Here is a 14,278-nt window from a genome sequence, read left to right as displayed (position 1 = left end):
TTCCCTGTCTGACCTGCCATGGCAGCAGATTCAGTAACATGCTGAGAAGCTGTTATGGTCCTTCCCACAAAATTGTTTAAAAAAAATAATAATAACAAGCACACATAATACCAGTGACCCAACGCTATCAGCTGAACCCTGATACATTATGATGTAAATGAGTTTAATAACCCAGTTTAGCGGCTGACAGAAACAAGAGACGTGTGCGATAGCCGGCTCGCATAAAGGTTGTATAATTTGTGCTGAAACTGCATCAACATGCTTAAAACAAAGAGGGCAAGCAGACACAAATGACCCCATTCAGCCTCCATATCTGATCATAATTTAAACGTTCTATAGCACAGCACTGTGTTCCACAGCAGATTATTGTACACATTTTATACGCACACAAACTATACCGATGCATTTTCTCTATCTCAAAATATGCAAGTGGGAACTGTTGGAAAACAACTTGATACTTGAACTCAGCCGCCGATAATTAGCCCAGAGCAAAGGGTCAAGTCCAAATGACTGTTGATGGGGCTAACCGGACCCAGACGCTTCCTGGAACCTGATCTTTGAGGCAGACCAGAGAATGGCCAAACGTAAAGCCAGGCCAGAAAAACAGACTGGAAAGTCTCACTCTCACATTTTCTACATTTAAAAAACAGCCACTCAAAATCACCCCACCAGCCCAAGACACTCACGGACACATAATAGCACGCCGACAACTTAATTTCACTTAACGCTCAGCTTAAGGAAGATTAGACTTATGCTGCTATAAGATTCCAGAGTTTTCTTTTTTAAGTTGTTTACAGTGGAAATTAGGAGCTATCTTGTTTGCTGTTTTTTATGACTATACTTTCTGTGTTTTATATAGTGCAAGTCAACCTCTAATTAAAATGCACATCCACAAAACTAAAACAAATAATTAGAGTTGTATTATTGTTCCCTGACAAACCAAAATAACCAAACGGCCTTCCATTTCCTTTCCTTTTTTGACAGAAAGTGAAAATGTGCAGGCGTGCATTTATACGGATAAGATGTGGCTGTGCAAGAACCCACAACGAAATCAAGATACATCTGTCGAGACCACATGAGAGAAGCTGTGCAGCACAGAGAGGCATTTCCCATGAGCCTGTGGACACACACCGAGGGGGATGGCCTCTCCTGTCACAGCAAGGACTCTTCGAACCGCCCCTCCAGTGCCAAAATCTCCCCCTCTCAATCCCTCTTGTAGGGATGAGCGGCCCGTCCAGCCCTTTGCACCCTACTTTGGCGGCCGGTAACAAAACTGCAACTTTTAAGTCAAAGTCTGCCACTATGGGCCTCGTGGGGAGTGAACGACAAGTTACCAGAGAAAAAGGATTTAAAAAACACAAAGTGCAAATGTGCTAAACCGAAGCATACAGAAGGTGGTGGGAATGTGTGATCTACAGTTCGAATCTGAGCTTAATTATCCAAATCCCACAGAGTCCAACTGAAGGAGATCCTTGATTCCAAGCAGAGATGATCTTGAGATAATAAATCAGATTTTAAATGTGTTTTTTTTTTATCTTTGTACTCTATGAAGTAATGCCGGTTCCTCTTTTGGTCTTCGTAATGGCTTCTCACTCTGAGGTTTGATTGAATATACCCCCTTCCCCTTCCTGCCCCACAGCTTTTAAATATTCAGCACTCTGATACGTCTCCAGAGCTGCGAACGAGACGCCCCACGGAGGAAGGACATGTGTCTACGATATGTGGCCCACACAACAACTCGGCTCCACCACAAATTTTCCTCACACAGACTCAAAAAAAAAAAAAAAAATCACATAAGATGAGGTTACCTGTAACGTTTTCCTGTTTGGGACAGATTCCTCGAGAAGACGTCGATAAGCAGTCATCATCCTCCGGCGTAACCTGGACGCCCACCTCCACGGGGTTGGACGCTCTCCTAAGCTCAGCGTTCGAGGGCGAGGGGGGCTTATCCACTGCTTTGTCCATGCACAAAGTGCCATTGCACTGCTTCCTTTTGTGCTCAATGAAAATAAGGATGTCTCCCAAAGGGAAGTTCATCTGACACTGGCCACAGGTGAGCAGGTCCTGGTCTCCCTCTGGAGATACCTGTACCAGCCCGCGCTGTTCCTGCCTCTCCTCCGAGACCACGGCTGACAGGGGCTCGGCTGCACACAGGAAGAATCCATATGCGACACAGAGGGAAGGAAAAGCAGAGGGAATATTAGAGACTGGGTGCTGTAATGAACGCAGTCAAGAAGAGGGAGCACATATATATCAGGACAAAAAAGAAAAAAAATACACATTTTATGCTCCACATCAAACTCCCACCATTTTAGTTTAGTTTCTAATTTCAGATCCATAAATGTAATTACCTCACAAGTTATAAAAATAATAATAATAATAATAATAATAATAATAAACTTACAAAAAAAATCTATTAGTCATTGTCAGTTAAACTTCAATGAACAAGCACAAAAACATAAAATTCCCATAACTAATAGCAAGGGCATGACACCTTATTAACATTTGATTTTTTTATGATATAATGGTAAAAGCAATATACTTGTGTTATATCTGTTTTAGTGCATTAACATATGTGTCTATAACTACAGAAAATTCATCTCAGTCTGACTCTTTGTTTCACTCAACCATACACACATCTGGATCGTGAAAAGACTGCATGGACAACACGTGTAGACATCCAGCAAACCCAACACAGTCAGAGCTGCAGCAATACATGGTTCACACGATAAAGTTAGCTATAAGGTTCACACACACACACGCGCAGGTATTTTATAATGATTGTTTAGTGAAATCTTTTGCGCAGAGGTTACACTAGCTTCCTAACGGTTAAGAATCTTGACCTTCTTTATAAGCTGCCAATTTCATGCTTTAATGAACCTAAAACCACAGAGAATCAAAAAATAGATTTTAATTTTAGTGGGTGATGATTGGTACAGATTTTGATAAAAAGGTGATGGGATCATGTGCAGGTCGGATAAATTTACTTCAGCCCTGTCTGGGGCAGCTATTGAGGGGCAGATGTGGAGTACCTCCCAGACGTACTTATGAGGAAAATATCCGACACATTTGCACATGAAATAACAAAGACGAAGTGTGATAATTCAACCTTCTATATGGAGCAATGCTTTCGCCATTTTTTTTTTTTTTTTCTAAGTTTAAATGCTCACCGTAGAAATAAATAAAAGCCTAAGCGAATAAAAGTGAACTCAAACTATTTTAATTATCATTCCTAGATACAGAGTGATATTGATTCGTAATAAATTCGTAATGATAGCAGCTGTAGAACTAGTCCAGTTATGTGTGATTGTGATAAAACAGAGATAATCGATATATGCAAAACTTCAGTCATGACTTAATAATACCGAGCGAGTAGTAGCCTATAAAGTTACAAAATATATATTTCAGTTCAAATGCCTCACAATAAAACAGCATAATATATTCAACACTTCGTTTGGCTATGACAAGTATATACTTGTTTTACTATCGCAGCTGCAATCTAAAGATATTTCCGTATACATATGCATATTTTTGAATTATATTAAAGAAACTTTATACGACTGGCCTTGTATAAATAAACAAAGATGATGTAAATATGTTACAAAGGAACATTCGACAATCGAGACAATTAAAAAAAATAATAATAATAAGTTGGCTCAGAAAGTGTGGAAACTGTGGAAAGTGAATCACATTGAGTTTTCCCAACTGTTTTAAATTCCACAACACTCAGCGCTGGCGATAAAAACGATATTAAATTTTAAACTGTTTTTAAAACTAAGAATATATTTGTATATTTCAAATCAATTCAAATGTCTAAAATCAAAAGAAGCTTAAAGCCACAAATTGGTAATATTTTCAAATAGTTCTCTGAAAAGTAGGCTATCTCTGCGTGTATGAACGTGGACATTTAAAGCTGGTTTTGAATAAAAGAATAAAAAGGATTGTAATAACAGCTCCTTCGTTATAGTGTCTCTTTCACTTTAAAAATAACTGCCATCTGTGTAATTATGAATTAGATGGCAAAGTTTATCGTGATTGACATTTGGTCTATTTGTAGGCTACTGCCTGATCCTTCTTTGTTAGTTTACTTGATCTATTAAAAAATACAAGGTATAAAAATTCTACATGTCATGCCAGGTCAGGACGGGGTAAAAAAAAAAAACTGTTACCAGTTCATATACAATACGTTTCGCTCTTGCTAACATATGGTCAAATATAGATAAAGATAGCGGTGAAACTGATCGGGTTCGAGTCTAGTTTATGATCGTCGTCTGCCCCCTAGCGGTGGATTTCTGACACGTCCAGCAGCAAGCACACGGAGTAACCCGCGCTGAGATCCCACAGCCTGTGTGTGGAAACCCAATAATGTCACACGATACTTTACAATGTTACAACAACTCGGGATTTATGTCAAACATGTTTATCTAATAAAACGCGGACTAATGCTTTTGTAGCTGTACATTTGCTATATGAAAAGGTAAATATCTAAAAGACTGGAGCTAAAACGTTTTCGTTTCGTGGTCTTCCTGACAGCATTTTCAGGTCTATAAAATACGAAGTAGGCTACACTTTATTTACAAAAATGTAACTTACCACAGAACTTCAAGACATGTTTAGAGTAAAATAAATAATTCTAAAGATAATTCTAAGAATAGTAGCCTAGCAGTAGGCTACAAATGTAGCCAATGCATAAATAGAGCAAAACTGACTGGTTTTCTCGATACACTTGTATCTTAAATAGTTGCATTACATTCAGGTTTCGTCTTACCTTTGCCACCGACATTTAAGACAAAATCAGGCCTACGTGAAATTGAATTTATCCTTGTAAATGCACTCAGAACGGCAAAGAGCGTAGCGTAAAATCGTCTCCTACTGCTTTTAAGCGAAAGCCCAAACGAGTAGATCAGAATCGCGTTTTCCTTCAAATGTAAGAAAAGCTTAAGTTTAGAATTCAAACAGATTTTATATGTAGACGGGTTTCTCCGCGATGTTAGTCTCACACAGGCGACTATGCGTGCTCTATTTGCTGGCAGTGGGTAGTACGCGCACGCGGCGCTTGTAAACAGTCGGACACGAGATTTTTCCCAATCAAAATTCACTTCCACTCTTTGAAAATCTTCCAAAAATAGCGCGAGAGGGGGGAAATCCTGCCCAGAATCACAGACAGACAGCGTTACGGGACATTCCACGAGATGTGAGCGTAAATAAGCGAGCGAAAGCAAGCGTGCATATACCCACCACAGTCCGGTATATGTGAGCGCTTGCTCTTAAGTGGTCAAAGCGACTAGGGCACGAGAGCCAAGACATATGCGCCTAAACACAGAGTCGGCACGAACTTCTCCAAGTATAGCGATGGAAAGCAAACTTTTCTGGCATTTCGGCGGACGAAGGTGCGCGTAAAGGCATTTCAGAGATGGGAGCGCTCTCTTCTCTAAAGTCCACTTGATCTGCGCTGTCCAGTGTCCAGTGTGTCTTCGCTGAGAATTACGCTCCTCTCCAGCAACTCAACACTACAGAACGGAGCCAAAAACAGGTAAACGGAACGGGCACAACATATATTTGTCTTTACTTACGCGAAAAATCCCGTTTGCTTAAGTGCTGGGGTTTGCCTTGCTTGCGGCGAGACATGGTGGTTGGTGGTGGCTTTCAGCTCGGTTCACATCGGGAGAGCCGGGTTAGAAGGGAGACTCCAGAGAAAATATCTTCATCAATGCCTTTGACATCCAAAATAAATTAGAAATAATACAAAGATGGCGCAGGGAAGATGGATTGTGGGATAGCCGTCATGGCTTTTTTGAAAAGAGAGAGAGAGAGATGAAAAAATGGCAAAAGCCCCCCTGAGCTGCAAGTTCAAGTGCGGACGTGACGTCCCTGCGAACTTGAACGTCAGGAGATGGATGGACATAGACATACAGAACATGGGCAGGGCAAAGCCGTGGAGTGGGAGGAGGGAGTGGAAATAACAAAACCAATGGACACTCATTAGGGGCTGGACATGAAAAATAGACCCGAAGAAGCCAATGGACAGAAAGATCAGGGGGCCGGACAAGAGGCGAGAGAGAGAGAGAGCGAGAGACACGCACACACATAAAGAGAGAGAGAGGGGGGAGATATGCTTAATGAAAGCAATGTGCGCTGCGGCGTGTGTGTGTGTGTGTGTGTGTGTGTGTGTGTGTGTGTGTGCGCGCGCGCGCGCGCGCTGGGGGTGGACGCAGGAAAACAGAGCACGAAAAGCCAATGGACAGGAGATTCAAGGGGGCCGGACATGCTATATATACAAAGAGAGGGGAGAGGGACCTCGCATATAAGGTTTCCTAGTGGACACTGATGGTGCTTCAAACACAGTCACTCAACTCCTGGTCAAACAGTCAGAGGTAGCGCGCAAGCTGCTTTTCGGCGAGACACGATCGGGTTGCATGAACAGGACAGACAGGTTCCGAGTCGGGGCATGTGGGTTCAACCGCCGCGTGCGCTGCCACATTCCTCCAGAACAGAAGCCCAGAGAAACTTAAGGGACATCATCACATAGAGCGGGATAGGATACTAGCTCGCGCGCTTTGCGAGCGATGTAGGTGGGACTTAAATACTACAAGAGTGTAATTGTAAAAATATAACAACACACTGACGAATAGATTGTGGGAGCAGCCCACTAGAAAGAAAGGGGACGGGGTAATAACTTTCAGATGTGTTCAGATTATAGAGAATGGCGACTGGGAGGAGGAGGGGGGTGTCAGTAAACCGCCGCGTGGATTTAGAAATATAAAGATGCTGTAAACAGCGCCGATGCATCTGAAATTAAAGAGACATGAAGCGTATAAGCGAACGCGATGACAAGCTAGTTCAATGCATGAGGTGGGAGGAAGAGAGAGACACCCCTGCGAACTAGTAGAAGTACGACTAGACTATAGCGACTGCTCCAGAGACTCAAAGCAGAGGCTGCGTGAACAAGTGACAGTCTGCGGGGAAAAGGCACAATTCAATAGGGAACCGATCGGAACTGAATTCGAATGCTGGAGATAATACGTGACCCGTGAGCGAGCGAGTGAGTCAAACTGCTTTGCAGGCTTATGCGCTGACATCTTTGTTTCTGGACCAAGACTGATCGCTGTGTTCGGTGCGTGTGTGTGGGTTTTTTTTTTCTCTCTCTCTCTCTCTTCGGCGCGAGGTGTCAGATCTTTACGCGAAAGTTGAGTCAGGTTTGCGCTGGGTAAAAAGGTCAACTCTGCGCGAGGGCTATCTGGGAATGCCAATGGATCCGATGCTTTTCAGGTCATTGTTCTCAACAAGTGCATATGATTAAAAGCACAGTATCGATCTGAATTTTGTATATAAAGCCTTTGATTTAGTTTCAGCGCAGCGCACTATTCTCCAGCATGCACAAAGAGAGCTAGCTACATTTACAGCAATTAAAAAAAAAAAACCCAGCAATTATAAAAAAAGCAAAGAACTATATAGGCTATTTAAAGAAACATGGCTTCTTGGGTTGGCTATATGATTATTTGCATATTATAAAAGTTAAGCATATTATTGCATTTGTTTAAAACACCAGCATAGACGGGTTTATGGGTAATAAAAAATAACATAACTTAAACGTAAAACACTTTTTTGTCTCTAACTAGGACCTTTATTTTTAAGTGTCTAATATTTCTGCGATCGTGCAGCGTGTGACTGACAGAAATGCACCACGGATTCCTTTAGGACCTCTCCTTTAGGGATTGAGTTCTGTATTTCATGCGTCCCACAGAAGGATTGCATTGTTAAACCTCGCTCGAAATATTTCGTTAAAAATTACTTTGTCGAAATGAACTTAAAAGTTGTGGGAAATAGCCTGAGGTTTGCTGAAACCGTGATTATATTATGAAAACTTAGTTTGCATGCAAATTTCCTCACAAAATCAAAGGGAATATTTCCCCGCGCGTGAATAGTAAATATTGGTCTGGAAACAGCGTTTACTTTTGACTGATCGATCGTTGTGTAGCTTTTGGTGCTGCTGGACAAATTTGAGGACGTTCGTGCACTTCAGTAACACTAACCATGGCACCTGCCCACTCAGGCCATTGGCTAATGGACCGCCTTTTTTTTTTTTTTTTTTTTTTTACTTTTTTACTTTTCTTGAAAGTCTGTCCCTGCTCCCAGGCGGACATTGATCAGCGCAAACGGAGCGTTTACACCTCCTTCAGGAATGGAAGCTATCAGACAGCAACAAAACGCCGCGTACAAACAGAATCTCAATATGTAAATGACAATGCGACTGATCCCATCATAAATCAGCCAGACGTTAAATGCATTGCAACATCCATCTCTCCAATGCACGGTCAGGCGCGTACAGAAAAAGTGCTTTTGTGTGAGAGAGTGACAGAGGAAGCGATTGGAAATGAGAGTGAGAGGAAAGTGCGATGACAGATTCATGCTTAAAATAACGTTTCAGCTCAATGCGCGAGGCCCTGTGGATGACACAAAAAACAGATTACCAAACCTATGACTGTTGCTATAAGATCACTTTATTAAAATGCTACCTTCTTTCACTATTTAAGACCACAGAAGAAGAAAAAAAAAAAGAATATTGGTCTATAGGTCAGAGAAGGAAAAACCAAGACAGTTAAATTTCTTTTGGCCATGTGCTTGCCTTCCACGGGTAGTGGCTCAAGGAAATTGACTGACTGGCCCCTTGGGCACATTTTAATATATGGAAATGACCGAGGGCTTATGCGATAAATCAACGCCCAACGCCCTGTTCATGCTTCACTCCTCTCATTTTCCCACTAGCTCTGGCAATTCATCAGCAGATCTGTTTTCCTGCAACTGTTGTCCAGCGCTGATGTCATGTTGAAAGAGGGGCTTTATTGGCATCTATGGTTTACCAGAGAGATTAGCACTGAGTAAAAACCGTCGCGTGCAGTTTGTGTGCGCATGAGAGAGAGAGTGTGTGTGCGCTAGTGTTTTTATTTATCTTTGCTTAACTTTATCTGTAAAGACCTTTCAGGATAGATATGCTCATTATTTGTCTTTCTGGATGTAATTTATTAAGGAGGTTTTCCGCATGTATTCCAATTGCAAACGTGACAGATTTCAGGCAATATTCCAATACATTATCTTGCCAAATTTATTAAAACTTCTCGATTTTAATACTCAAAGAGCAGCTGTCACTCATTATTGAGCATTTTATAGATAAACAAAGTGTCTGGTAAACACGACTAGTACTTGTTCTAACACTAATTCGTGTTATTTAGTGTTAAACAAACTAATATGTAAAAGAAAAAGAAAATGTGTGCATCCTTCTGGATTAGATGACGTTTTGTGAATTACGTACTCGATACAATTTTGTTTATTTATTAATTTTTTCATTGTTATTTTTGTATCGATTGCAATTTTTTTATTATTATTACTGCACAATGTCTTTTCTGATTAAAAAAGTGTACATTTACTCTTATGGAAACTTTCTTAAGTCACTAAAGTGCAAATATGTTACTGAGAATTGAGCCACGTTTTGCTGCTTTAATCCAAATACAAAGCCAATGACAAATTAAAATAAAAAAGTAAACAAAACAAAAAAATGTTTGCCATATTATTTATTTGCTTCTTTATCTGCCCGTTTTGTTTGCCAAATATGCTAAGATCTCTCCATATTCTCTGGTTCAAACAGATTTTTGTGGATGCCATAAGTAGAGTTTGGACTGATGTACATACAGATAAAGAGTGAAGGCCCACTGACCCACCTGGATGGAAATAAATCGGTTTTCTTGCCTTGTTGATAGTTCTAAATTAAATGGCACGTATCTCTCAGATATGGATGTAATCGTGATATTATCCTCTTACGCGTTCCTCTGGGACAGGCTCTGCGAATCGCTGTTGAGTAATTAACCATGTAAAATGTCACTAGGAAAAGCGAGTATTATTAACGAAATTATTTTGTCTCCGTCCATTCTCTTCCAAAGCATATTTAATTTGCACAAAAGACCCTCAAATTAAGCACAGAAACCTCCATAAAAGACATCGGTGCAAACGACATTTCTTCATTTGTCCAGTGTCGCAAATTTGACACAAGAAATCAGACTGACCGTAAGATGAATTATAGGCCTTGTCGTGTCGACTGTGAAAGGCTTTGACCACCTTAAGTCTACATATCCCACTGAATATAAGTTTTACCTCAAAGGACGGAGAGAGGCGAAATGGGAATGCTCTTAAAATCCCTGGTAAGTCAAGCCTTGCCTTCTTTAAGGAATTTTAAGCTTCAGCAGTTCAGGCACATTCGCAGACTGAAAATTAATATTAATGGCTAGATTTCACAATGTGGCATTATCACACCGAGCGATGGGTGGGCATGCCATCTGGGTTTTGGCAGGTATTAGATATAATCAAAGGGATTACGTCTCTGTGGGCGAAATTATAAACGTGAGTACTGGTTCTTCTGCAAAAAGCAACGGCGTGTGAGTGAAAGACAGAAAATCTGATTACCCCTAAGAGTTGACTACATGTGGACACATGCTGTAACATATAAAGACTACAATTATTGTATTAAAAAGCGCTTTAATAGAACAAAAGACAAAGTAAAACACATCCTTGAAATATTATTGCGTAATCGTTGTTATTTCAAGGTGACGGCGCTTCACAAGTTTATGCCAGTCGGTGTTTATATTGTAGCAGTTGTTAATCTTACATTAATATGATGATGAATGGAAGCACACTATAGTCGTTTATCTGTTGAGTTAAGACTTTCGTTTATTTTCATGTTCAAGTTCTTCCTCACATAAGAGATGTTGCTTAAGTTAAAATGTGTGAAACAGTAAGGCAGTGGGGATATTCAACACATCTACACACAGGCCTATGCGTTGATACGACAAACAAATGAACAACAGCTCACATCTCCTTTTGCATCACAGTAAGCCAGTGTCCAATCCGCAAGGATAAATTGCTGCCATATTTCCTTTCATGCTAAACTTAGGTTTAACGCGATTAGTTATCAATGACATCGAAGTAATAAAAGTTTTTACAATAACACGTGTTGTTAACACTGGTACATTACATAAAATATAGACTATAGGCTTAAATAAGTTAAATGGCGTTGTCTGTAATGTGCAAAATGCAACAAAATAAACAGGATAAGCATGCCATTATTAATAATAAAAGTGAATTATATAAGCGGGATGAAAGGGTAAACATTAAAGTCATTAAAGAGGTTTCTGATGGTCGACATGATTCGCGGAGCTTGGGAGATGCAGAGCTTAAAGCAATGTGTCGTGTTCCAGGCTCCCTCTGGTGTTCAGAATTATAAGGACATGGAATTTCTCTCGTCTTGACATAAAGAAATTAACGTACTGAGAGAAGTGAATGAAACAACTTGATTTTATGACATGATAGAACTGAGTAAAAAAAAATATAAACAACTTTTTACAGCGATATAGCCTACGTTTGGGATTTAAAACTGAAATCTGGTACTTCATTAAACTGTGAAGCTTCTTTTCCTCATATTTGAAATACGTTTTTAGGTGAGTTAATTATAAAGAATGGTTTGCTATTTAATTGCACGGTTGACCAATTTTATTTATTATTTTACTAGGCTATTTGTTAAAGCTAAACGCACTGCAGTGTGACGGTATATTGTGGAGACAAGGACGTGAAGGTTTAGGCTACTTTAATACAATTATTATTGTTTTTGTTCTTGACAAAGAGGAGGATGTTCATCTAATAAGACATTATGAAAATTAAAAGGTCCCAGTTCTAACATTTTCGTATGACAGATAAGTAAGATGTAGATTTCTTAAAGCATTTTTATAATTGCATAAGACATCAATTCTGCATGTAGTCCAAAAACAAGGTAAACATTAAAGAATATTTCCTATATTTTAGTTTTTTTTTAACGCGTCTTGTATTAAGCATTCATTGCACTGCATTATTTTTTCATGCCTCCAACGACAGCCTTAAAATGAAGAATCTCGACCACAGCTACTAAACATTATCAGTCACTTTAGTTTTGATATACAAAGAACGAAATTTCAAATATCATTATGCAGTGTGTTATAATAGATGCAGTATAGTATAACTTGGTCCGAATATCTTCGCTTACAACATCCAGCAATAATTTGGCAAGTTGATTGAACTGATTCCACTTTAATCAGACTGAGGAATTCTGGTCGTTATAATTGCTTCAGAACCATGGACAGCGACTACACGAAATCAACTCTTGCAAATACTTCTCACAGCCACACAAACTCTGCCATTAAATAAGCTAAACACGGGAGACATGCTCAGGAAACACATTGGTTTCACGGCTCACGATACTGCTTTTACTGCTTTTTTCTACTGAATTTACTCAATAACCTTTATAGTATAGCGGGATGACCAGCTAAAAATAACAATATGTTTCTATCTGATAACTGATTCTGATTAATAAATGCTTTAATGCAGACTCTACACTAAGGCTATGTTGCATCGGTAGCCCATGCCTTGGATAAGAGAATGAGGAACACGCTCAGCTGTTTATGTTGCAAAGAAAAGAAAAGAAAAGAGGAATCACAACAGGTTTCACTCCGAGAGTAAAGAAGTGTTGTGTTGCCATGTTGAAATACAGAATTAAAGACAGTGGTTCATAATGTTGTCTTGTATTGTATTGCATTTATCTCAATCATGTTCATGTACTTCACAAAAGTAATTTTGTGTTAATGTGTCATTTATTCAGTGTCATTGTTCATTTATTTTCTTTGTAAATGCAGTTTCGCCCATTTAAAGTAGAGTGTTCTTGAAATGTTTTTGAAAATAAATATGATAAATGAAATTTGAAATGGTGTTTAAAATATTAAAGACATAATTAATAAAGAAAATGTCGTTGTGCGGGTCGTTTCTTGGTCTTAAATTAGCCAATAACATACATAGCCATAAAAACGCATTAAAGTCAGAATTTATACAATCGACTGCAACATTGGAGGACAACATTACACTGTAAGAATGTTGAAATGTTGACCAACGTGGTTTTGAGGGAAAAGTGTGTCAAAACAGTGAAATAACGATTTGAGAATGTCAATGAGAGCACAGCAGAAAGATTGATTAACAAGCTGTGCGGCTTTTCTACACCTTTAATACAAGATCCAGTATAAACATCATCTGGAGCGTTATGTCGTGACTCAACAACTAATTTTTAACGACTGAGTGTAAAAATTGAGTGGGGGGGGGGGGGGGGGGGGGCAATCTATCTATCTAATCTGTCGTCAAGTTGTGAATGGTATAAAAAAAAACACTATAAAATGAAATAGAATACAGCAAAAGTGTCCTTCAATGTAAAAATAGGCTTATGCATCCATACACTCAGTATGCAGGCTGATATATTATGGTGACAACGTACAAAACATAACACTATATACCACAACAAAACAGTACTGGGTATAGTAAAATAATTCAAAAAGCAACATTTCCTGTTCTGGGTTTTATTAGAGAGCTGCTGGACGTCATTACGCCATACCATGGCATTGAGCCACTAGATGGTGCTGTGGATAAGCGATTACGCACGGCACACTAATTCTTTGGAGCAATCCTGCCAAAGCCTGGCTTGTGTCTAATCGATTCAATCACAACATATGCCAAAGCTCGTCTCTAACTAGAACTATTACTACATCAAATGGAGTAGATACAGCATATAAACCTTAATGAATATCCAAATTGGTCGTAAATAAATGTATTCCCTTTACCAGGGGTTTTCCAACTGGGGTAAGGGGACCCCCAAGAGAACTCAAGGGAGTGGTAGGGAGTCTGTGAAAAAGTTTAGAGAAAACAAAGTAAATAAATAAATAAATAAAGTACAAATTAATAAATAATAGAAATAAGATCAAAATAAATAACGTTAAATAACGTTAAATAAAATAATAAAGTAGATGAAGTAAAATATATAAAAAAAATAATGCAAATTAAATTATTCAAATAAATAAATGACTAATTTTTATTTTTTAAATTATTAAATTAATAAATATGAAAATAAATTAGACTGAAAAATAAACAAATAAATAAATGCAACCTAATAAACACTTAATATTTTACACATATATTTATTTATACTATTAAATTATTTATCACTGTATAAACTGGATGTTTATACAACAAAAAATATAAAGCTGCCTTTTAAATTTTAGGATGGGGGTGCCAAACACAAGCATATTTGGGGGTCTGGGAAGCCTGAGCCCCTCAGAAGGAAGGTTGTTGAGTCTGAAAGGGAATTTAAAGCCACTTTTTTTAAATTTTTCACTTCACAGGTAGGCCTACATAAAAAATGAAGCAGGCCACAGGCCGTACA

General features: G+C 39.0%; 1 protein-coding gene and 1 long non-coding RNA gene across 4 annotated transcripts in view; one reads left to right on the top strand and one right to left on the bottom strand.

Moving 5' to 3' along the window:
* The window catches only part of bcl11aa (BCL11 transcription factor A a), a 60,606-nt gene extending 48,196 nt beyond the window's left edge, over nucleotides 1–12,410 (bottom strand). Inside the window, exons 1-2 of one of the 3 annotated variants that reach the window (XM_051917207.1) lie at nucleotides 5,574–12,410; nucleotides 1,809–2,144 (exon numbers count right to left, since the gene is read on the bottom strand). In XM_051917207.1, the coding sequence (XP_051773167.1) occupies nucleotides 1,809–2,144; nucleotides 5,574–5,628 (391 nt within the window). In that variant the 5' untranslated portion in view covers nucleotides 5,629–12,410. Of the gene's footprint in view, nucleotides 1–1,808; nucleotides 2,145–4,768; nucleotides 5,177–5,238; nucleotides 5,373–5,573 lie in introns of those variants that run through there. The other 2 variants (XM_051917208.1, XM_051917209.1) reach the window with 2 other exon arrangements.
* LOC127525027 (uncharacterized) lies at nucleotides 5,396–12,818 on the top strand. Its single transcript, XR_007933230.1, has 2 exons — nucleotides 5,396–5,533; nucleotides 12,406–12,818. It is a non-coding gene; the product is annotated as an uncharacterized LOC127525027 (long non-coding RNA).
* Nucleotides 12,819–14,278: the final 1,460 nt, after the last annotated feature.

Source organism: Ctenopharyngodon idella, chromosome 13 (genome assembly GCF_019924925.1).
Source record: "Ctenopharyngodon idella isolate HZGC_01 chromosome 13, HZGC01, whole genome shotgun sequence".
Lineage (NCBI taxonomy): Eukaryota > Metazoa > Chordata > Actinopteri > Cypriniformes > Xenocyprididae > Ctenopharyngodon > Ctenopharyngodon idella.
Note: the sequence above shows the minus strand (reverse complement) of the source record. Positions and strands in the feature narration are given on the sequence as shown.